The sequence below is a fragment of the Canis aureus genome, chromosome 11 (genome assembly GCF_053574225.1).
Source record: "Canis aureus isolate CA01 chromosome 11, VMU_Caureus_v.1.0, whole genome shotgun sequence".
Lineage (NCBI taxonomy): Eukaryota > Metazoa > Chordata > Mammalia > Carnivora > Canidae > Canis > Canis aureus.
Genome location: NC_135621.1, coordinates 46,456,702 through 46,481,392, shown reverse-complemented (window position 1 = coordinate 46,481,392; position 24,691 = coordinate 46,456,702). Strand labels below are relative to the sequence as shown.

The 24,691-nt window shown below is 35.4% G+C and overlaps 1 protein-coding gene across 10 annotated transcripts in view; it reads right to left on the bottom strand.

The window, feature by feature from the left end:
- The window catches only part of TSGA10 (testis specific 10), a 174,078-nt gene that overhangs the window by 67,029 nt on the left and 82,358 nt on the right, over positions 1 to 24,691 (bottom strand). For all 10 annotated transcript variants that reach the window (XR_013389368.1, XR_013389369.1, XR_013389367.1 and 7 more), the window contains one exon: positions 4,338 to 4,547. Coding sequence is in view for 4 of the 10 variants with exons in the window: in XM_077915060.1 (XP_077771186.1) it covers positions 4,338 to 4,547 (210 nt within the window). In the remaining 6 variants the exon portion in view is untranslated. The remainder of the gene's footprint in view (positions 1 to 4,337; positions 4,548 to 24,691) is intronic.

Sequence of the window (24,691 nt, the reverse complement as noted above, 5' to 3'; positions counted from 1 at the left end):
GTTTGGCACTTTCTTAAAAAATAATTATGCAACTACCTTTTGATCCAAAAGCTGCATTCCTGGGCATTTATAGAAACAAAGACTCAGTTTCACACAAAAACATATAATTTACAATAGTTTTATATTTAAGATCTTAAAACTGGAAATAACTTAGGTGTTCTTCAATCCATGAATGGTTAAACAAACTGTGTTACACCCAAAGCATAGAATATATGCAACAACATAGATGACTCTCCAGAAAATTATGCTGAGTCAAAAAATCCAATCTCCAGAAGTTACATACCATATGATTCCATTTATATAATTTTTTGAAGTAATAATATTACAGAAATGGAGACTAGATTAGTGGTTGCTATGGGTTAAACAGCAGGTGGAGATAGGAGGGAAGTAAACAGGGCTATAGAAGGGCAACATGATGGATCCTGTGATGGAAATGTTTCATACCTTGCCTAATTAAATGCCAACATCCTGGTTGTGATATTAAACAATAGTTTTGCAGGAGGTTACCACTGGGGGAACACAGGTAAATGATACTTTGTATTATTTCTTACAATTGCATGTGAATCTACAATTATCTCAAAATCAAAATTTAATTTAGACAAAATTATTTGAGTGTACCCTATATGCACAGTATAGCTGAAGAAATACAAATGTAAATAAGACAGCCCTTGCACTTGAAATTACAGTTTATTATGGGGATAAACATAAATTAATTAATTAAAAAAATATATAGAAAGACAAAAAATTATGTCAGGAGTATTTAAAAATACATTTATACTTAGCCTGGACCACTTCACTATCACTAGGATCACTATTATCAAGAAGAGAAAAAAACAAAGCTGAAACACATCAACCCTCTGACAAGGGTGTAGAGAAACTGGAACCTGTATGCACTGTTTCTGGGAATGAAAAATAGTACAGTCATTGTAGAAAACAGTACAAAATTCCCTCAAAAAATCAAAAGTAGAATTGTCACATGATCCAGAAATTCAGCCTCTGGGTATAAATCCAAAAGAATTGAAAGAAAAGTCTTGAAGAGATAGGTGTACATTTATGTTCATAGCAGCATTATTCACAATAACTAAAATATGGAAGCAACCCAAGCATCTAATGAATGATGGATAAGCAAAATGCAGTATATTCATATGATGGAATATTATTTAGCCTTAAAAATGATAGAAATTCTGTAATATGCTACAACACCCATGAACCTTGCAGGCATTATGCTAAGTGAAATAAGCCAGCCACAAAAAGACAAATACTATATGAGTCCACTTACATGAGGTACTTACAGTAGTAAAAATCATAAAGAGAGAAAGTATAATGATGGGTGCCATGGGGCTGGAGAAAGGGGATAATAAGGAGTTACTGTTAATAGGTATAGAGTTTCAGATTTACAAGATGAAGAGTTATGGGAACGGGTGGTGGTGATGGCTGCACAGCAATGTGAATGTATTTATTACTACTGAACCGTACACTTAAAAATGGTTAAGATAGAAAAGGTTATATTATGTGTATTTTAACATAAAAGAAAAAATAGAAAAAATACTATGAGAATACTGAAGAAGCTACAAAACTTGAAGTAAACATCCTTAAAATGTTTAAAAATTAATATAAATCACTTTTAACTTTTTATATTGTACTTTTAAGGGTAATGATTTTAAAGCTTAAAAAAATTTACTGGAATATACCCAACTTGGTCACGGTGTATTATTATTTTAATAAGCTTTGGGATAATATTTTCTAGCATTTCCTTTTAATAATATTTCATTTACAATGACATTTATTACTTTTCCAATTTTAAAAAATGTAAAAAATATTTTTTATAAATTTATTTTTTATTGGTGTTCAATTTGCCAACATATAGAATAACACCCAGTGCTCATCCCATCAAGTGCATGTGCTCATCCCATAAATAACATTTTTAAAGAAAAATTGAAGGGGTTGCCTGGGTGGCTCAGTCAGTTAAGTGTCTGTCTTCAGCTCAGGTCATGATCTCTGGGTCCTGGGATGGAGCCCTGCATCATGATCCCTGCTCAGTGGGGAGTCTGCTTCTCTCTCTTTCTCCCTCTGCCCCTCCTCCCTACTCGTTTTCTCTCTCAAATAAATAAAGTCTTATTTAAAAAAAAAAAAAAGGAAAAAATTAAGGACTTTAAAAAAAAATTTCTACAGTGAGGATCTATTCATGGGTTACTTCCATCATTAAAAAGTTCCTGCTGAAATAAAATAATTTTAAGGAAGAGTCAGAAAATTCTTGCATATAACACTTCATTAATAAAATATTAACAGTGGATTCTTACAGAAACCAATAGACACATGATTCTCAAATGCATCATATCCTCCTAAAAAACAACAGACTAACAAAATAAAAAAACTGGAACTGTAAAGATGACCAAAATTTATTGACTTTTTAAACAGTTTTTATTTAAATTCCAGTTAGTTAACATATAGTGTAATATTAGTTTCAGGTGTATGATATAGTGATTCAACACTTCCATATAACACCCGGTGCTCATCACAATAAATGCACTCCTTAATCCCCATTACTTATTTAATCCATCCCCCTACCCACCTTCCTTTGGGTAGCCATCAGTTTGTTTTCTATACAAGAGTCTGTTTCTTAGTTTGCCTTTCTCTCCCTTTTTTTCCCTTTTTCTCAACTGTTTTGTTTCTTAAATTTCACATATGAGTGAAATCATATTGTATTTGTCCTTTTCTAATTTATTTCACTTAGTATAATACTCTCTAGCTCCATCCATGTCATTGCAATGGCAAGATTTCATTCCTTTTTAACGGCTGAGTAATATTCCATTGTATATTTATTCTACATCTTCTTTATCCATTCATCCATCAATGGACACTTGAGATGTTTTCATAATTTGGCTACTGTAGGTAATTCTGCTACAAACATGGGGGTGTTATATATCCCTTTGAATTAATATTTTTGTATTCTTTGGGTAAATTCAATTATACCGTGTGTGTGTGTGTGTGTGTGTGTGTGTGTGTGTGTGTGTGTATCTATCTATCTATCTTTAGGATCCAGGCTCCAATTATCTCTCCAAATATCTCCAGCCACTTTCACTTGTGCATGCTACAATGGCCATTGCAAATCACTTACTATTCACTCGAGAATTCATTTATAATTCCATATCATTGTCTACTTGTTCTCTCTGAATAGGATGCCTTCTCCCTTTTGAGCTCAGTACCACATCATTGTGGACCCCTCCCTGACACCCACAGGCCAATTAGGAATTCCCTCTCTAAAGCCTTGACTATTTTTTATTAGTATAACACTCATCTCAATATAGTGAGGTCCTTGAGGGCAAGGACCTATCTCTTTCTTCTCTTCCTATCTTTCTTCTTCTTCTTTCTTCTTTCTTCTTCTTCTTTCTTTCTTCTTCTTCTTTCTTTCTTCTTCTTTCTTTCTTCTTTCTTTCTTTCTTTCTTTCTTTCTTTCTTTCTTTCTTTCTTTCTTCTTTTCTTCTTCTTCTTCTTCTTTCTTCTTTCTTCTTCTTCTTTTGAGTATAAATGGTGCATGATGTTCCATTAGTTTCAGGTGTACAACATAATGGTTCAACAAATCCGTATGTTAGGCTATGCTTACCACAAGTGTAGCTACCATCTGTCATCATGCAATGCTATTACAATACCATTAGCTATATTCCCTACACTATATCTTTAATAGTATGAGTAATGACTTATTCATTCCATAGCTGGAAACCTGTATCTCCCACTCTCCTTCGCCCATTTTGCCCACCTGTGTAACCATCATTTTGTTCTCTGTACTTATGGGTTGTATTATTCATTTGTTTTATAGATTCTACATATAAGTGAAATCATGTGGTATTTGTCTTTCTCTGATGTATTTCACTTAGCATAATATCCTCTAGGTCCATTCATGTTTTGAAACTCATTTCATGGTGGCAAGTGCAATGTCAGTAGGTACAATCAAATGAATTACAGCTTAAAAGAACCCAACCATTAAATAAATATAGCTTAAAAGAATATCATTAAAGTTATAATTTAGCTGAGTAAACCCCAACTTCATAGTTCTTTGCTGATTGCTATGTGTTTTATAATTCTTCTGTCTAAAAGTAAATGCAAATTACATACTCAAAAGGAAAGTTTTTGTTACCTTCTTGAATTGTTGGGATACAGGTGTCATAAATTTATCTCTTGGACTTTAGTTTTTTTAATATCTCTTGGACTTTAGAAATCTAAAGGTGATAGATATGGCTTGACATAATATTTTATAAAAAAGAATTTGTTCTTCTAAAATTGTAGTAATTTTATAGTAACAATAATATTAAAATAACCATTTAAAAATGATCACATACCATTTCTATTTCTTGATCTTTGGCAATCAGTTGTCGATTAAGAAGTTCTTTGCTTGAGTCAAGTTTAATACAAAGTTCCCTTGTGGAAGATAAATCTGCAAGGGCAGACACTTTTTCAAACTGAACCTTCTGAAGTTCTTCTTCCATCTTTACAACTGACTTGTGTAAGGTAGAAATCTGGGACTTGTAAGACCTTTCTGCATTTAAGTGCTGCAAGGACAAAATTATTATTATATATACACATATTTTTTAACTTGAAAAAACTACAACATGGACCACAAAGTGGGGAAAATCTTTTGACAGTATACTTAGACTATAAAGAATTTTTACAATAAAACTGGTAAAAATATGTACAAAACACCCTGGGGAATATAGATTCAGCCTTTAAAAGACTATACATAAAATCCACGAGTAAGGTGATCAACTGGTTATTATTTTTAATGTGTTTAGAAAACAACTTTTCTGACTTAAAAGTATCAAACCCAAAGCTAGTTAAGATACATATATGTTTGGTCTATACTTCTATTTTTGCCAGTTTCAATTATTCTAGAAGATAAATATTATTGTTGTAAAGGCAAAACAATAGCTACCACTGTTTCACTCACAATACCCATTTTCCAATTCTTAAGTGGCATGCTGATCTACATAACCGTATCATAAAATGAGGACTGTTAGTTCTCTAGCACTTACTAGTAAGTCTGAGGGGAAAAGACTCTAAGCAAGTATAAATTCAGGATAAATCCACATTTATAGGAAATAAGAGCATGTTTTAAAAACTGCAAAATGAGACTCAAGTTATATAAATGCTTTTAAAAGTTCAAGATAATGCCACCCCCTTTTTTTGTTTCAGAGAAATATCTTATGTAAGTGCACTGCCACCTACAGAGAAGTTTTTGGTATTATGTGAAGCTGACAGAACTGAGAGACAAATAAAGAAATTTTTCTGCTTTTAGAAGTACAAAGCACAAAAAAATTGCTCCTAGAATAAGTTATTTGGCCACAATTTTCCTTCCCTTCCTTCCTCAGTTTCTCACTCATTCTTCAAACAACTTTCTACCCATCCATCTACCCATCCACTATCCATCCATTCCATATTTTTTTGGTATATTCAGTCAATGTGCCTAGATGTCTAACCCATGACAAGCAAAATAGTCTGTGTTCTCACGACACTTCCAGACTATGGGAGAGCCATACATCAATCAAATAATCGCACAAATAACTATATAAATACATATTAAGCAAATATTTCTAGAGAAAAAAAGCATATAACAAAGTAAAGTGATCTAGACTAAGAGGGTCAGAGAAGTCAGGAAAGATTTCCCTGAGTAAAAAGGACACATGACCTGAGATCTGAATTGTATGTAGATAAACAGTGTGTGTTGTAGAAGGTGGCTTTTCAAATTGAAGGAATGCTAAGTGCAAAGGCCCCAAAGGAAGTGTGTTGAGGGAGGGAAAATGACATGCTCCAACAACAGAGAGAAGACTAGTATAGTTGGAGTTCAGAGACCACAGGGAAGAGTGATAGGACATGCATTTGAAAAGGTATTTAAAAAAACCTCACAAGACGAAGCCTGATAAGCTGGTTTACAATTTAGCTCTATACCCACTGAAAAAAAGAGGGAGGTAATATAATTTTTTTATAATTTTAATCTGCACATAGACAGGTGAAACTGTGCAGCTAGGCAAAGAACTTTCTAGGAAATAACAATCACCAGGAAAACTGAGTCAGGCAATTCCCACATCTGATATAAGACCACTGAGCATTCAAAATCTCATTATCCAGGGATGCCTGGGTAGCTCAATGGTTGAGCGTCTGCCTTTGGCTCGGGGCATGACCCCGGAGTCCTAGATAGAGTCCCACATCAGCCTCCCCGCAAGAAAGCCTGCTTCTCCCTCTGCCCATGTCTCTGCCTCTCTCTGTGTGTCTCTAACGAATATAACAAAAACAAAAACAAAAATATCATCCAGACAGGAGACATTGATACATCACTGACTATACAAGGTATTCAACAGAAACTAGGAACTCAATAGAAAATGCAAGAAGGTCACACCTTAGTAGTGGGGATAAGTTATACCTAGAATAAAGTCTATTCTAGAGCTATTCTGAAGAACATATAAATAATCCTTGAAAAAATACAGGTAAATGTCAAATAACTTAGTTTGGCAAGATAAATCCAACAATTTTAAAATCTAGTTCTCAACGATGTAAAATTAACAATATCCAGAATACAATCAGAATTTACTAAATGGGGCCAGAAGTAGGAAGATGAGATCCATAATCAAGAGAAAAGTCAGTTAATCAATGTAGAAGCAAATGTGGCAGACATAATGAAATTAGCAAACAAGGACATTGAAACAGCTCTTATATGTGCACCCAACAGGCTCAAGGATTTAAAGGGAAAAAATAATGAGGAAAAAAGTAAAATACATTCAAAAGAACCAAATGGACTTCTTGAAGATGAAAATATAATCTCTGAAATAAAATTTTCATTGAATGGAATTAACATATTAGACATGTAAGAAGAAAAGATCACTAAATTTGAAGACAAAAGAATGACAACAATATAAAATGAAGCAAAAAGAAAAAATCAGAAAAAAATGTAGAGTGTTAATGATCTATGGAACAATATCAAATATCTAATGTACTCTGAATTGGAGTTTCAGGAAAATGTGTGTGTGTGTGTGTGTGTGTGTGTGTGTGTGTGAGAGAGAGAGAGAGAGAGAGAGAGAAACAAAAAATATTTGAAGAAATAATGAAAAAAAAATAATGGCCAAATATTTTCTGAATTTGATGAAACTTATAATGGAGTGTTACAAACACAAGGAAAACAACATAATTCCAACTGTGGAAAGTTGTATTCTGAAAATCAGTGATAAAGAGAAAAAAAAACTAATATAGCCCAAGTAACTCAGGTCATGATCTCTGGGTCATGAGATTGAGCCCTGCATAGAGCTTCACACTCAGTGTGGAGTCTGCTTGAGGTTCTTTTCCCCTTCTTCTTCCTCTCTGCTCTGCTTCTATCCCTTGCTTGTATGCTCTCTAACAAATAAATAAAATCTTTAAAAAAATAAAAACAGCCAGAGTAAAAAAAAACAAATAAAACAAAACATGTGTAGAGAAATAAAGATAAACTTGACTTCAGCTTTCTCTCCAGAGACTACTTAAGGCAGATAACACAGAATAAAAGGGAAGGAGAAAGAGAGGGGCAAACCGAAAAAGAGAGGGGCAAACCAAAAAAGAGAGGAATTTACCTATAGAAAACTAAAGGCTACCAGAAGAGAGGTGGGGGAGATGGGTTAAATAGATGGGTTAAATGAGGATTAAGGAGTGTACTTATGATGAGCACCAGGTGTATAGAACTGAATCACTATACCATACACCTGAAACTAACATTGCACAACATGTTAACTAACTGGAATTTAATGAAAACCTTAAGAAGAAAGAACAATGCTAAAAAAATGCCTACCAACTTAGAATTTTCTATCCAACAAATATGTTCTTCAAGAATGAAGGTAAAATAAACATATTTTAACACAAATAAAACCTGAGTTTGATGCCAACAGACTGCAAGAAATGTTTAAAGGAAATTCTTCTAGCAAAAAGAAAATGACAGTAGATTAAAACTTGGATCCAACCAAAGGAATGAAGAGCATAAGAAATAGTAAATATGTGGATGAATAAAAAAAAAGCCTTTCATTTACCACATTATTTTAATTTCTTTAAAGTGAAAATAATAATAATGCACTATGAGGTACACAATACATGAAGAAGTAAAATGTAAGAACCGTAGGATAAATGGTGAGAAGGAAGAAATTAAAGTGTACTATGTAGTAATATATTATTTGAAGGTAGACTATGACAATTAAAAGTGCAAAGTATATACTCTTAGAGTGAAAAGTAAATCCAAAATGGAGTACAGCTTATATGACCATAATAGAGATAGAATGGAATATTTAAAGCTCTCTATAAAAGGCAGGCAAGGTGATTCAGGCACAAAGCATGCTAGAACACTCCAGGGCCACACCTATACTGGTTCCATTAACATTGCCAAAGTGCCCCACCTGTGGAGTGCCCAAGAATGCTCCAACTTGCACCATTTCAGGTTGATCCATCATATCACACTGCCTCTTATGCAAAGAGCTCTGAGCCTCCCTCAGACTTGAAGCCACTTCAGCTTCAGTTGTCCTGCTAGAGTGTCCTCTGTGCAAGGAGTCCCAGGACAGCTCAACCTTCCACCCAAGGGAAAGCTGGGTCCAACCAAGATGCCTTCTGTGCACAGAATCCCAGGACAGCCCCAATCCATGGCCACTTTAGCTCCAGCCATCCCACCAAGACAGCCTCAGCACTGAATGTCCCAGATCCCCCAGCCCATTCAGCCACATTTTCAGCCAGCTAGCAAAATTTACCAGGCACAGTCTATACAGAGAATGATAACATACAGGAATATTCCTTCAAGTTTATGAAAATTAGCTCTTCTTCCTAACTCATAGAAACAAACACAGAAAGGCAAGAAAAATTAAGACAGAGGAATATGCTCCAAATAAAATAAAAAGACAAAACTTTAGAAAAAGAATGAAATGATATGGGAGGTAACTAATCTCTCTGATAAAAAGGATCAAAGTAAGACCACAAACATGCTCACTGGAATGGAGAGAAGATTGGATGAACTCAGTGAGAACTTCAGCAAAGAAACAGAAAATACAAAAACAAAAACAAAAACAAAAAACAAACAAACAAAAAAACAATCAGAGTTGAAAAATACAGTAACCAATATGAAAAAATATTATTTAGTTGTTAGTTGATTCCTTCTAATGGGAATCAACAATAGATTGGAGGACACAGAAGAATGAATCAGCAATGTGGAAGACAGAGTAATGGACAGCACCCAAGCAAAATAGCAAAAAATAAAAATAAAAATAAAAATGAGGATAGGTCAAAGGATCTCTTAGACAACATCAAGTGAACAAATATTCCTATTATAGGGATTCCAGTGGGAAAGAGAAAAAGAAAAGCATAGAAAATGGAAATAAGTACATACCTATCAATAATTACTTTAAAGATAAATGGTCTGAATGCTCCAATCACAGAGAGTTCCAAATGAGATGAACCCAAAGAGTTTCAAGATAGAGAATTTTAAAAGCAGCAAGAAAGAAGCAATTAGTTATATAAAAGGCAAACTCCATAAGGTTATCAGCTGATTTTTCAGCAGAAACTTTTCAGGGCAGAAGAGAGTGGCATGATATAAAGTGCCAAAAAGAAAAACCTACAACCAAAAATTCTCTACCCAGCAAGGTTATTATTCAGAATTGAAGGAGGGATAAAGAATTTCTGAGACATACAAAAGTTAAGGTAGTTCGTCACCACTAAATTAGCCTTGTGAGAAATGTTAAAGGGACTTTGTTAAGTAGAAAAGTCCATAATTATGAGAAAATTATGAAAGGGAAAAATGTCATGCAGAAAAGCAAATATACAGTAAAGTTAATAGAGCAGCCACTTATAAAACTAGTATGAAAGTTAAAAGGCAAAGAAAATCAATTATATCTAAAAAAGTTAGATATAAACTAGCTTTTAGTTTATATCTAGTTATTTATTTAGTTATAGTTAGATATAACTAAAAAGTTAGAGGGAAATTCACAAAATAAAAATATGTAAAACATGACAACTTATTCATAAAATATGACTATGGAGGGAAGGAGTGACTAGAATGCATTAGAGCTTAAGTGACCATCAACTTAATATAAACTGCTAAATACTTCTGATGTTATATATGAACCTTAACCCAAAACCAAAAACCCATAATAGATACACAAAAAAAATAAAGAAAAGGAAAGACCAGAATAACACCAGCTACACGGAAAGAGAACAAGAGGAGAAACAGATAGGAACTATAAAACAACAAGAAAACAATCCACTAAATGGCAATAAGTACATACCTACCAAAAATTACTCTAAAGATAAATGGTCTGAATGCTCCAATCAAGACATAGGGCGATAGAATGGAAAAAATAAACAAGACCACCTATATGCTGCCTATAAGAGACTCAATTCAAACATAAACACACATACAGACTGAAAGTGAAGGGCTGGAAAAATATGTTCCATGAAATGGAAGTGGAAAAAAAAAAGCTGGAGTAGCAATACTTATATCAGACAAAATAGACTTTTATTTTTTTTTATTTTGTTTATTTATTCATGAGAGATACATAGAGAGAAGAGCAGAGACACAGGCAGAGGGAGAAGCAGGCTCCATGCAGGGAGCCCAATGTGGGACTCGATCCCAGGTCTCCAGGATCAGGCCTTGGGCCGAAGGCAGTGTTAAATCGCTGAGCCATGCGGGCTGCCCCAAAATAGACTTTTAAACAAAGACTGTGATGAGAAACAAAGAGGTGCATTACATAACTATAAAGGGATCAATCCAACAAGAGGATATAACAATTATAAATATCTATGCACCCAATATTGAAACACCTAGCAAATTTTAACATATAAAGGTAGTGACTGACAATAATTGGAAGGGACTTGAACACCTCACTTAGAACAATGGGTAGATCATCTAGACAGAAAATCATTAAGGAAACAGTGTCTTTGAACGACATTATTAGACCAGATGGACTCAACATACATAGAGAATATTCCATCTAAAAATGATAGAATACAAAAATAAAAATAAAAATAAAAATGATAGAATACACATTCAAGTGTACATGGAACATTCTTGAGGACAGATCATATGTTAGGCTACAAAACACATGAATTTGAGAAGATTGAAAACATATCTTTTCTGATGACAGTGATAAGAAACTAGAACTACAAGAAGAAAACAACAAAACCCCTAAAAATACAAAATAAAGAAACAAAACAAAAAACCACAAACATACGAATCCTAACCAACATCCTATTAAACAACAAATGAGTCAACAACAACAAAAAATCAAAGAGGAAATTTTAAAACATCCCAAGACAAAAAATAACACTTCAAAATCTTTGGGACACAGGAAAATCAACTCTAAGAGGAAAATTTATAGCAATACAGGCTTACCTCAAGGAACAAGAAAAATCTACATAAACAACCTAATCTTTTATCCACAGGAACTAGAAAAAGAACAAAGCCAAAGTTACTAGAAGGAAGGAAATAATAAAGATCAAAGCAAAAATGAGTTAAATAAAAACTAAAAAACAATAAAAAGATCAATAAAACTAAGAGCTGGTATTTTGAAAAGGTAAAATTGATAAGCCTTCAGATTCATCAAGAAATAAAGAAGACCCAAGTAAATATGATGAGAAATGAAAGGGAAAAGTAATAACTGACACCACAGAAATACAAAGGATTATGAGTCAGTCATGAAAAATTATATGTCAACAAATGAGACTACCTAGAAGAAATGTATAAATTCCTAGAAATACACAATTTTCCAAAATTGAATCAGAAAGTAGAAAATCTAAACAGACCAATTACTAGTGACAAAATCGAACTGGTAATCAGAACACTCCAACAAATAAAATTCCAGGACCAGAGGACTTCACAAGTGAAACTTACCAAATATTTAACGAACAGTTAATACCTATTCTCTTCCAACTATTGAAAAAAAATAGAAGAGAAAGGAAAACTTCCAAATACATTTTACAAAGCCAGCATTACTCTCATATGAAAACCAGACAAAGATACTACAAAACAAAATAAAACTACAGGTCAATATCCTGATAAACATAGATCCAAAATCCTCAACAAAACATTAGCAAAACACATTTAAGATTAAAAAGGCTCATTCACAATGATCAATTATGATTTACTCTGAGGATGTCAGAATGGTTCAATATTCAGCAATCAATCAATGTAACATACAATGTTAACAAAATGAAGGATAAAAACCACATGATCATCTCAATAGATACAGAAAAACATTTGACAAATTCAACATCTGTTCATGATAAAAACTCCCAACAAAGTGGATCAAGAGGGAACATATCTCTACATAATAAAGCCATATATGACAAACCCCAGCTATTATCATATTCAATGGCAAATGGTTGAGAGCTTTTCCTTAAGATTAGTAACAAGAAAAGGATTTCACTCTCACCACATTATTGAACATAGTACTGGAAACAGTAATCAGACAAGGAGAGGAAATAAAAGCAAGCAAACTGGTAAGGAAGAAGAAAAACTTTCACTATTTGCAGATAGCATGACACTCTACATAGAAAACCAAAAGAAGCCTTAGAAGTAATAGATGAATTCAGTAAAGATGAAAGACACAAAATTAATATATGGAAATCTGCTGTATTTCTGTATACTGATAATGAAGCGACAAAAAGAGAAATTAAAAAACAATTCCATTTACAACTGCACCAAAAAGAATAAAATACCTACTTTTCACCAGGAGGTGAAAGACCTGTACTCTGAAAACTATGAAACACAGATGAAAGAAATTGAAGAGGACAAAAACATGAAAAGATATACCATGCTCACTGGAAGAACTGAAGAATTAATATTGTTAAAATGTCCATCCTACCCAGAGCTATCTCAGATTCAATGCAATTACTATCAAAATACTAACAGCATTTTTCACAGAACTAGAGCACATAATCCTAAAGTTTGTATAGAATAACAAAAGACCCAAGTAGACAAATTAATCTTGAGAAAGAAGAATGATAATGTAATTAATAATAATTAATATATTAATAATATAATTAATCATTGAAAAGGGGCCAGAAAATACAATGGGGAAAAGACAACATCTTCAGTAAATGGTATAAGGAAAACCTAAAAAACTACATGCAAAAGAATGAAGCTGGACCACTTTCTTACACCATATAGACACACACAAACCCAGAATGGATTAAAAAGCCAGATGAGAGACCTGAAACCATACAACTGCAAGAAGAAAACAGGCAGTGATCTTTGATATTGGCCTTAGCAATATTTTCTATATTTGTTTCCCTAGGCAAGAGAAACAAAAGCAATAATAAACTATTGAGACTAAGTAAAATAAAAAAGGTTTTGTACAGTGAAGGAATCATCAACAAACTAAAAAGGCAACCTGTCTGAGAAGATATTTGAAAATGATATATACAATAAGGGGTTAATGTCCAAAAACCTATACAATTCAACAGTAACAACAACAAAACCCCCAAGTAATCCATTTTAAAAATGGGCAGATATTTCTCTAAAAAAAGACATACAAATGGCCAACATACATATGAAAAAATGCTCAACATCACTTGTCATCAGGGAAATAAAAATCACACCACAATGAGATACTACTTTACGCCAATTAGAATGGGTAAAATTAACAAGATAGGAAGCAACAAATGTTGACGAGGATGTAGAGAAAGGGGAACACTCTTAGACTGTTGGTAAGAATACAAGCTGGTACTGCCATGCTGGAAAACAGTATGGAGGTTCTTCAAGAAGTTAAAAATAGAGCTACCCTATGACCTAGCAATTGCACTACTATTTACCCCAAAGATACAGATATAGTGAAACAAACGGGCACCTGCACCCGAATGTTCATAGCAGCAATGTCCACAATAGCCAAACTGTGGAAAGACCAAGAGATCATTGACAGGTAAATGGATAAAGAAGATGTGATTTATACACACCACACACACACACACACACACACACACACTCAGTCATCAGAAAAGATGAATACCTGCAATTTACATCAACGTGATGAAACTGGAGGGTATTATGATAAATGAAATAAGTCTATCAGAAAAAGAGAATTAAAAAAAAATAAAAAGAGAATTATATGGTTGCACTCATATGTGGAATATAAGAAATAGTTTGGAGGACCATAAGGGAAGGGAGGGAAAACTAAACGGGAAGTCATCAGAAAGGGAGAAAAACCATAAGAGATTCTTAACTCTGGAAAACAAACTGAAGATTGCTGAAGGGGATGTGGGTCAGGAGTTGGGGTAACTAAGTGATGGGCATTAAGGAGAGCATGTGATGTGATGAGCACTGGGTGTTATATGCAACTGATGAATTATTGAAAACTACATCTGAAACTAATGATGTACTATATGTTAGCTAATTGAAATTAAATTTTAAAAAATACTAAAAAAAAAATTGGCAGAGGATCTGAAGATATTTTTCCAAAGAAGACGTATCGATGGCCAACAAACATGAAAATATGCACATCACTAATCATCAGGGAAATACAAACCAAAACCATAATGATATATCACCTCACACCAGTCAGAATGGGTAAAATCAAAAACTCATAAAACAACAAATGTTGCTGAGGATGAGAGGAAAAAGGAACTGCACTGCTAGTAGGAATGTAAATTGGTACAGCCACTAAGGAAAACAGTATGAAGTTTTCTCAAAAAAATTAAAAATAGAAATACCATATGATCCAGTAATTCCACTACTAGGTATTTACCCAAATAAAAGAAAAACACTAATTTGGAAAGATATATGCTCTCCTATGTTTACTGCAGCATTACTCACAATAGACAAGATACAGATGCAATCCATAAATCCACCAAAGATGAATGGATAAAGAAGATATAGTAGATAAATACAATGGAATATGATCTTGACATTTGCAACAACATGGATGGACCTAGAAGGTATTATGCTAAGTGGAATAAGTCAGACAGAAAAATACAAACATCATATGATTTTACTCATATGTGGAATCTAGAAAAAAACAAAACAAATGGAACAAAGCAGAAATAGTCCCATAAATATGTCATGGTGGGGGAGGAGATGGAGGGATGGGCAAATGGAAGAAGGAGACTGCAAGATACAAGTTTCCAGTTATGGAATGAACAAGTACAGCATAGGGAATATAGTCAATGGAATTGTAATAACCATTGGATGGTGACAGGGGGTAGCTACATTTGTGGTGAGCATAGCAAAACATACAGAGCTGTCAAATCACTATGTTGTACACCTAAAACTAATGTAACATTGTGTGCCAACTATACTTCAATTTTTTAAATGGAGAATTAAAAATAAAACTACCATATGATCCAGAAATACCACTTCTGAAAATATATCCAAAGGAAATGAAAACACTAACTAAAAAAGATTATCTGTACCTCCATGTTTATAGTAGTATTTACTACACCTAACACATGTTCATTAGTGGATAAATGGAAAACAAGTTGTGATATACATATAGGGAACCCTTATGCACTGTTAGTAGGAATGAAAATTGGTGCAGCCACCATGGAAAACAATTGGAGGTTCTTCAAAAAATCAGAACTACCATACAATGCAGCAATCCCACTTCTGGGCATATATATGAAGGAAATGAAATCACTATCCTGAAGAGATATCTATACTCCTATGTTCAAATGTGGTACACACACACACACACACACACACACACACAGGAATATTGTTCAGCCATAATAAAATGAGAAAATCTTATCATTTGCAACTAACTACATGGATGAAACTTGTAGGAATTATGCTAAGTGAATTAAGTCAGACAAATAAAGACAAATACTCACTTATATTTGGAACCTAAACACAAACAAACAACAACAAAAACAAACTCACAGAAAAACAATTAGAGTTGTAGTTACCAGAGGCAGAGGAGAGGGAGAAAGGAAACTGAAGGAAGGTGGTCAAAAGGTACAAACTTCTAGTTATAAATAAGTACTAGGGACATAATGTACAACATGGCCCTGCCAAAACCACTGTCATTCCAGGATAACTGTGAACATACTCAAGTCCGCACACTTTGAGAAACATCTTCACATTGGAAGGGGAAGAAAGACTTCACTAAAATAATCCAACCAGTCACTAAAGATACAAACAGACTTTTGGTTTCTGTTCCAGCATGTATAGAGCTTGTAAATCATTATTTCCAACCTCACAACATAAAACAACTGTAAATCTGACAATAAAAAACTCTCCATCAGAGAATTAAGAACATAGAACAAACCTCTACCTCCCAAAATATCAATAAAGGTGAATACAGAGAATCACACTTACCAGGAACAGAAACTATCATTGAAACCAGCCATGTGCAGTAACACTACTGACTATTTGTTGGGAGAATGAACATGGACTAGCTTGAGAGAAAAAAACCTCCTGGGGTCCCAGCCCTAGGAAGGTCCCCACATTATCATTATTTTCCCCTCCAAGAACACAGCAGTTTTTCAGAGAAAAGTCCTCTCATGCTTTCCGCCAAGTGAGGAGAAAAGTAACTATTTTGAAATAATCCTAGAGCATCCTGCTCTCCTTGACAAAGGTCTGCCCTCAAGGGAGACAATTTTGATGGAGCATAACCATGATTTGAACAAAGACTAATCAACATGGAAGAATGGAATCCCTAATTCAGATACTCTCCATTCTTCCTGTCTCATCTAAGGAGGAAAAAAAAAAATCTGAGAAACACTTGTGATGGTCACATTTCAGAGGCACAAGCTCACTAAAAGACTAAGACCTAATCAAGGATAATAGACAGCTTCTCTCTGCCACAACTTACTACTACATCAACAAGGCTACCGTGTATTAACAAGGGATTACAGTTGAAAGAACTACAAGGCTCAGGCTCTATTTAAGAAGGACTCCCTAAGTGAACTCAAAGACAAAAGAGAAAAAGAATAGAAGAAATTTTAGCCTTTGCAATATAGAGCTACAGCAAAAAGCAATCAAACCTAACTCATAGATAAACACAACTTCACACTAAAGGCCTATTTACTTCAATGAATTTTACCCAACAAAACACATTCGGATTAAAAAAAAAATTTCAGGACATACCAAAAGGCAAAAAGTACAGTCTAAAGAGGTAAAGAAAGCAAGAGAACCAGACTTGTATATACAGAGATTTGGACTTTATTAGACAATGATACGAGATAACTATTATTAGTATTCTATGGGCTCCAACAGAAAAATTGGACAACATACAAGAACAGATAGGTAAAGTAAGCAGAGAGTTGGAAATGCTAGTAATCAAAAGCATGTGACAGAAATAAAGAAGGCCTTTGATGGGATCATCATCAGATCAGACACAGCCTATGAATATATTGGTAAACTTGAAAATTCAATACAACTGCCCAAACTGAAATGCAAAGAGAAAATATAATGGGAAAATAGAAATAAAACATCCAAAAATTGTAAGACAATTTAAAAAGATGTAATATATGCATAATATAACTATCAGAAATATAAAAAAGACAAAAATGAACAAAAGAAATATTTGAAGTAATAATAAGAAGAAATCGCCAAAATTAGTGAGACCAACCCAACAATCCAGGAAACACGGAGAACACCAAGTGACAGAAAACTACATGTAAGCATATAGCATTCACATTGCTGAAAATAAAGTACAAAGATAAAATCCTGAAGAAGCCAAAGGGAAAAATTCACATCACCTATAGAGGAGTACGGATAAGAATTATATAAGACTTCTCTTCAGAAATCATGCACACAAGAAGAGAATAGAGTAAAATATTCAAAGTATAGAAGGAAAAAAACCCTCCAAACTAGAATTCTATATCTGGAGAAAATGTGCTTCTAAAGTGAAGAAGAAAGAGACCTTTTCAGACAAACAAAAACTAAACGAATTTGTTGCCAGTAGATCTGCCTTAGAAGAAATGTCAAATTCTTCACAGAGAAAGAAAAGGATATATGTCAGAAACTCAGATCTATGTCAATAAAGGAAGATAGAAAAAAATAAGTGAAGGTAAAATAAAATCTTTTATCTTTCTTACTCTTAACTGACCCAGCAGAAACAGTTTGTTCAACATAATAGTAACAATATATTAGATGATTATACCTATGGATAAATAAAATGATTGACAGCAATGTTATCAAGGATAAGAGGGAAGATTTTCAAACACTATTATAAGATATCTGCACCATTCCTGCTGTTGTATAGTGTTGTTTAAATGTGGACTTAGTTGAAAGTGTATATTGGAAATTCTATGGCAACCACTAAAAAGTTTTTTTTAAAGGAGTATACTGATATGCTAACATGAGATATAACAGAATCATATAAAATACTAAAACCAGAAAAAGCAATAAATGAGTGGGACACACACACACAAAAAAAACAAACAAAGAGGAGGACAATGAATAGAAAATAGTTACAGATATGGTAAATATTAATCCAACTATATCGATAATCACTTATTTATTTGAGAAAGAGGGAGAGAGAGAAAATGCCTGTGCACGTGTGCAGGGGAGGAGGAGAGGGAGAGAGAGAATCCTAAGTAGGCTCCATGCTCAGCATAGAGCCCAACATGGGGTTTGATCTCATGACTTCGAGTTCATGACCTGAGCCAAAATCAAGAGTCAGCTATCCCACTGACTGAGCCACCCAAGTACCCCTATCAATAATCATTTTATTTAAAAAAATTTTTAATGTTTTATTTAAGTTCAAATAAATTAACATATAGTGTATTACCAATTTCAGGGATAGAATCAGTGATTCATCAGTTGCATATAATACCCAGTGCTCATTACATCAAGTGCCCTCCTTAATGCTATCACCCAGTTACCCCATCCCCCTCTATATACACCCCCCTTCCAACAACCCTCAGTTTATCCCCTATAGTTAAGAGTCTCTTATGGTTTTCCTTCCTCTCTGTTTTCATCTTAAAAAAATAGATTTTATTTATTTATTCATAGACACAGAGAGAGAGGCAGAGACAGGCAGAGGGAGAGGGAGAGGGAGAGGGAGAGGGAGAGGGAGAGGGAGAGGGAGAAGCAGGCTCCATGCAGAGAGCCCAATGTGGGACTCGATCCCGGGTCTCCAGGATCATACCCCAGGCTGCAGGTGGCGCCAAACCGCTGCACCACCGGGGCTGCCCTGTTTTCATCTTATTTTATTTTTCCTTTCCTTTCCCTACATCTTTTGTTTCTTAAATTCCACCTGTGAGTGAAATCATATAGTACTTGTCTTTCTTGGACTTATTTCACTTAGCATAATACCCTCTACATGTAAATGAACTTATATACAATTAAAATACAGAATGTCAGAGCGAAGGGGAAAAAAAGGCCCAACTATATATATTTATAAGAAACTCACTTTAATATAAATATGAAACACAAATCAAAGGAAGGCTGGAAGAACTATATAAATTTCAAACAAAGATATTTCAGAGAAAGAAAATTTATCAGGGATAAAATGGAAACATTACAGAACTATAAAACTTAATTTACCAACGCATAACAATCTGTAACTTCCATGAAAGATAAAGGAGTAGGAGGACCCTAAGCACACCTTATCCCATGGATACAACTAGGTAACACATACATCAATGTAAATAATCCAGAAAATGACCCGAAGACTGGCAGAACAGACTCTCCTCACAGCTAAAGGTAGAGAAAAGGCTACAAGGAAGAAGGTAGGAAGGGCAGAGATGTGATTGGAAGCTAAACAGACCTGTGGAACTTTCTGTGGGAAGGAGGAATGCTGTGGATGCAGAGAGAGAGAAACAGACTCTCAAACTGAGGAACCTATACGGAAGAGAGGAATCCCCATAACATTTGGCTTTGAAAACCAGAGGGGCTGAGTTTTGCAAGTTCTTACAATCAGTGGGGCTTAGCATCTGAAACTTTAAAAATCAACAGGCTTGGCTCTGGGAAAGCTGGGAAGGCAATTAAAAAACTGAGTTCCCACCCTTAAAGACATAGTACAACAGCCCATTAGAGATACAGCATTGAAGCAGCAATTTGAAAAACACCTGGAGTATATGGAAGGGTGATTTGCTTAGCGTATGTGATGGAGGATTAGGGATCGGGATCCGTGGGAGACTTCTCTAGGAACAAAGAAGCTGGTAGGCATCCTATCCCTCCCCTGCCCTTCACCTAGACACACAGACATCTGTGGAAGCCAGTGCTGCACCAACACTCACTACCTAGTTTGCTAACAGTGCCCCTGCTCCCACAGTCTATAGACAAGCCCCCTCCAGCCAGGACTTGGCTCCAAGTCCTCACCCATAGCAGACCGGTGCAAACCTTGCTAATAACACCATACCATGCTCCCGACCCTCAGCACTTCTGAGTCCACCCCCTCCAATCTGAACCTAGCTAATACCACCCGCCCTGACTCTTGTCCTCCTATGGTCCTGACAACTCTTGGTATGCTCTGGGCTGGAGCCAATCCAAAGCAGTGCCACAAGCCTGGCAGTATGCAACCAGCCCTGATGGGTCAGCACCACTCCAAAGTGACTGCTGTCCAGGAGAGAGGGGAAGATAACCAAACACACCAGTCTGACTGTGACCCCAGCAGTAGGCTAGAGACAGACTAGACTGAATGCAGGCCCCACCCACCAACAAAAGTTTCTCAGGGGACAAGATAGGAAAGCATCCTGCAGTTTGGTTCTACTACGTTTCTGTCAAATGCCTACTCTGACTCAATATAAATCTAAGGTGGCTCAACTGCCCCACTAACAACAGAAGGGTAATCCTCCACCCACAGTACACAAAGTAGGCCATTGCAGATAACAGGACTGAAGGCAAAAACGGCTCAGCCACAATAGCAGACCAAATGCAACACACATTGGAGACACCCTTGGAGCATTAGGTTCTGGTGAACAGTGTACACTGTACTGTAAGGCACTACAGAACCTCTTCTTCATAAGGCCACTACTTTCAGGGGCAAGAGACATAGCTGACTTTACTAACACAAAGAAACAGACACAAAGAGTTAGCCACAGTGAGGAGACAGAGAAAAATGAAATAGGACAAAATCACAGCAAGATACCTAAGCAAAACAGAGATAAGTAATATGCCTGATTGAAAATTAAAAGCAATGGTTATAAAGATACTCCATAGACTTGAGAAAAGAATGGAGGAGCTCGGTGAGACCCTCAACAAAAAGAACCAAGTAGAGATTAAGAACTCAATAACTAAAATTAAAAATACACCAGATGGGGATGCCTGGGTGGCTCAGTGGTTGAGTGTCTGCCTTCCACTCAGGGCATGATCCCGGGATCCCAGGATAGGGTCTGGCATCAGGCTCACCACAAGGACCCTGCTTTTCCCTCTCCCTATGTCTCTGCCTAGTTCACTCTGTGCCTCTCATAAATAAATTTTAAAAATCTTTAAACAAAAATACACTAGATGGAATCAGGGCACCTGGGCGATGCAGTTGGTTAAAGTGTTTAACTCTTGGTTTTGGCTCAGGTCTGATTTCAGGATTGAAATCAATGGGCTCAACTGGTTGCCCCACATTGGACTCTGTGCTCAGCATGGAGTCTGCTTGAGTTTCTCATTCCCTCTCCCTCTGTCCCTTCCCCCCACTTGCACTGTCTCTTGGAAGTAACTAAATAAATAAATCTCTAAAAAAATCCTGATAACATTTGGCTTTGAAGGTCAGTCAGGCTTAACTTTGCAAGTTTTTACAATCAAAAGGTCTTAACTCTGGGTACTTTAAAAATCAGTGGGACTGGAAGAGCCAGAGGGCAATAGGAAACAGAGTCCCCACCCTTAAAAAAAGAGCATAACAAACAATCCCATTGTTTTGGGATCCCTTTGAAAAGCATCTAGAGTATACCTAAAAGAGGATTATTCCATGTGCTGGAGGGGAAGGGATCTCTTCAGACTTCTCTAAGAGCAAAAAAACTGGTAGGTGCCACTCCTCGCCCCCAATCCCCCTCCCCCAGTTGTCTTGTGGATGGTCCTATCCAACCTACTTTGAACAGCAGGAGTCCTTTCCAAAGCGGCTCCTGCTGCATATCATACAAGCAGCCCGTGCAGGGACTGGCACCACTCCAAAGGGACTCCTGCCTTGAGGAAAAGGGAAAATAACCACACACACCAGTCCCACTGCAGCCGCAGAAGATAGACTGGGGGTAAACATACAGTTTGAGTGTAGGCCACACCCACCAACTCTCAGGAGACAACACAGGGAGACCACTCTGCAGTCTGGTGCAACTGCAGCCCCAGTAAATGGGCTGAGGGCAGGCATCTGGTTTGACTGATAAACGTGACACACTGCCTAACTACAAGACCAAAGAGGTACCAGACTGGCCCCTGACAGCACAGAGACCAAACTCTGCCCACAAGAGACAAAGTAGGCCATTGCAACTGAATATACTGAAGACAAATGTGGTTCAGCCACAAGAGTAGAGCATACACAACCCATAAAGGAGACACCCTGAAGCATGTGGTTCTAGTGATCAGGGAACACTGTGCTACAGGGCACCATAGGACCTCTTCTTCATAAGGCCACTACTTTCAAGAGCTGGAGATGTAATTGGCTTTCCCTTCCCACGGAAGCAAACAGGGAGTTAGATAGAATAAAAAGATAGAAAACATCTTTCAAATGAAAGAATAGGACAAAATCAAAGCAAAAGAACTAAATGAAACAGAGATTATCAATGTGCCTGGTAAAAACTTCAAAGTAATGCTCATAGAGTCACTGTACTTTAGAAAAGAGTGAAGGATCTTAGTGAGATTTTTTAAAAAGATAGAAAATATAGAAAAGGGCCAATCACAATAAAAGTAAATTGATCACTTATAAAACCCATATGAAGGAAAAAGCACAAAAGCAGTAAAATCAAATATCTGTAAAAATTGGTCAAAGGAGTCACAAAATAAAAGGATGTAAAGTACGACAACATATACATAAAATATGGGAGGAGTAAAAATTTAGTGTTTCTGGAATCGGTTCAAACTTAAGCAACCATCAATTTAATATAAACTGCTATATGCCTAAGATGTTACATATGAACCTAATGGTAACCATAAATCAAAACCTATAAAGATATGCAAAAAATAAAAAGAGAGAAATCCAAGCATATCACTAAAGAAAGCCATCAAACCACAAGTGGATAGAGGAAAAGAAGAAAGAACCAGAAAAGAAAGAAAGAAAGAAAGAAAGAAAGAAAGAAAGAAAGAAAGAAAGAAAGAAAGAAAGAAAGAAAGAAAGAAAGAAAGAAAGAAAACAAGTGAAAAATAACTATAAAACAAGAAACAACATGGCAAGAAGTACATACTTATTCAATAATTACTTTCTTTTTTAAATTTTTATTTATTTATGATAGTCACACACAGAGAGAGAGAGAGAGAGAGAGAGAGAGGCAGAGACATAGGCAGAGGGAGAAGCAGGCTCCATGCACCGGGAGCCCAACGTGGGATTCGATCCCGGGTCTCCAGGATCGCGCCCTGGGCCAAAGGCAGGCACTAAACCGCTGCACCACCCAGGGATCCCCAATAATTACTTTCATTGCAAATGGACTAAATGCTTCAATCAAAAGATACAAGGTGACTGAATAGATTAAAAAAGCAAGACCCGCTTATATGATGCCTTCAAGAGACTCACTTCAGATGTAAAAATACATGCAGATTGGAAGCAAAAGGATGGGAAAACATTTCCTTTCAAATGTAAGTGAAAAGAAAGCTGGTATAGCAATACTTATAACTAAAAAAAAAAAAAAAAAAAAAAAAAAAAGACTTTTTCAAAGACTGTAAAAGGAGACAAAGAAAGACACTACACAATCATAAAGGGAACAATCCAACATGAAGATATAACAATTATAAATATTTATGCACCCAAAAAGGGACTTCAGTGCATACACAAAGCAACTGTTAACAGACACAAAAGGAAGAAATTGACAGTAATAGAACAATAGGAGATTTTAATATCCCACTTATATCAATGGATATATCAGCCAGAAAATCAACAAGGAAACAGTGGCTTTGAATGATACATTGCACCATATGGATCTAACAGATATATTCAGAACACTCCATCCGAAAACAGCAGAATACACTTTTCAAGTGCACATGGAATATTCTCCAGAATTGATCACATTAGGCCACAAAACAAATCTCAATAAATTTAAAAAGACTGAAATCATATCCTGTATCTTTTCCAACCACAATGGTATTAAATTAGAAATCAAACATGAGAAAAAAACTGGAAAGAACACAAGTATAACATGATACAAAATAATGAATGGGTCAACCAAGAAATCAAAGAAGAAACTAAAAAACACATTCAGACATATGAAAATGAAAACACAACAGCCCCCCCCAATCTTTGATTGCAGCAAACACTATAAGAGAGAAGATTATAGCAATACAGGCCTACCTCAAGAAGCAAGAAAAATCTCAAATATACAACTGAATCCTACACATAAAGGAGCTAGAAAAAGAAGAATAAACCCAACACCAGTAGATATAAGCAAATAATAAAGATTAGAGCAAAAATCAATGAAATAGAGACTGAAAAAAAAATAGAATATACCAATGAAACCAGGAGATGTTCTTTGAAAAGATCAACAAAACTGCTAACCCTTTCAGCAACAAAATTGCTAACCCTGGGTTTCACCAGACCCATCAGAGAAAATGAAAGAGAGAGATAGAGAACTCAAATAAATAAACCCAAAAATGAAAGAGGAGAAGTAAGAACCACCACCACCATAAAAATAA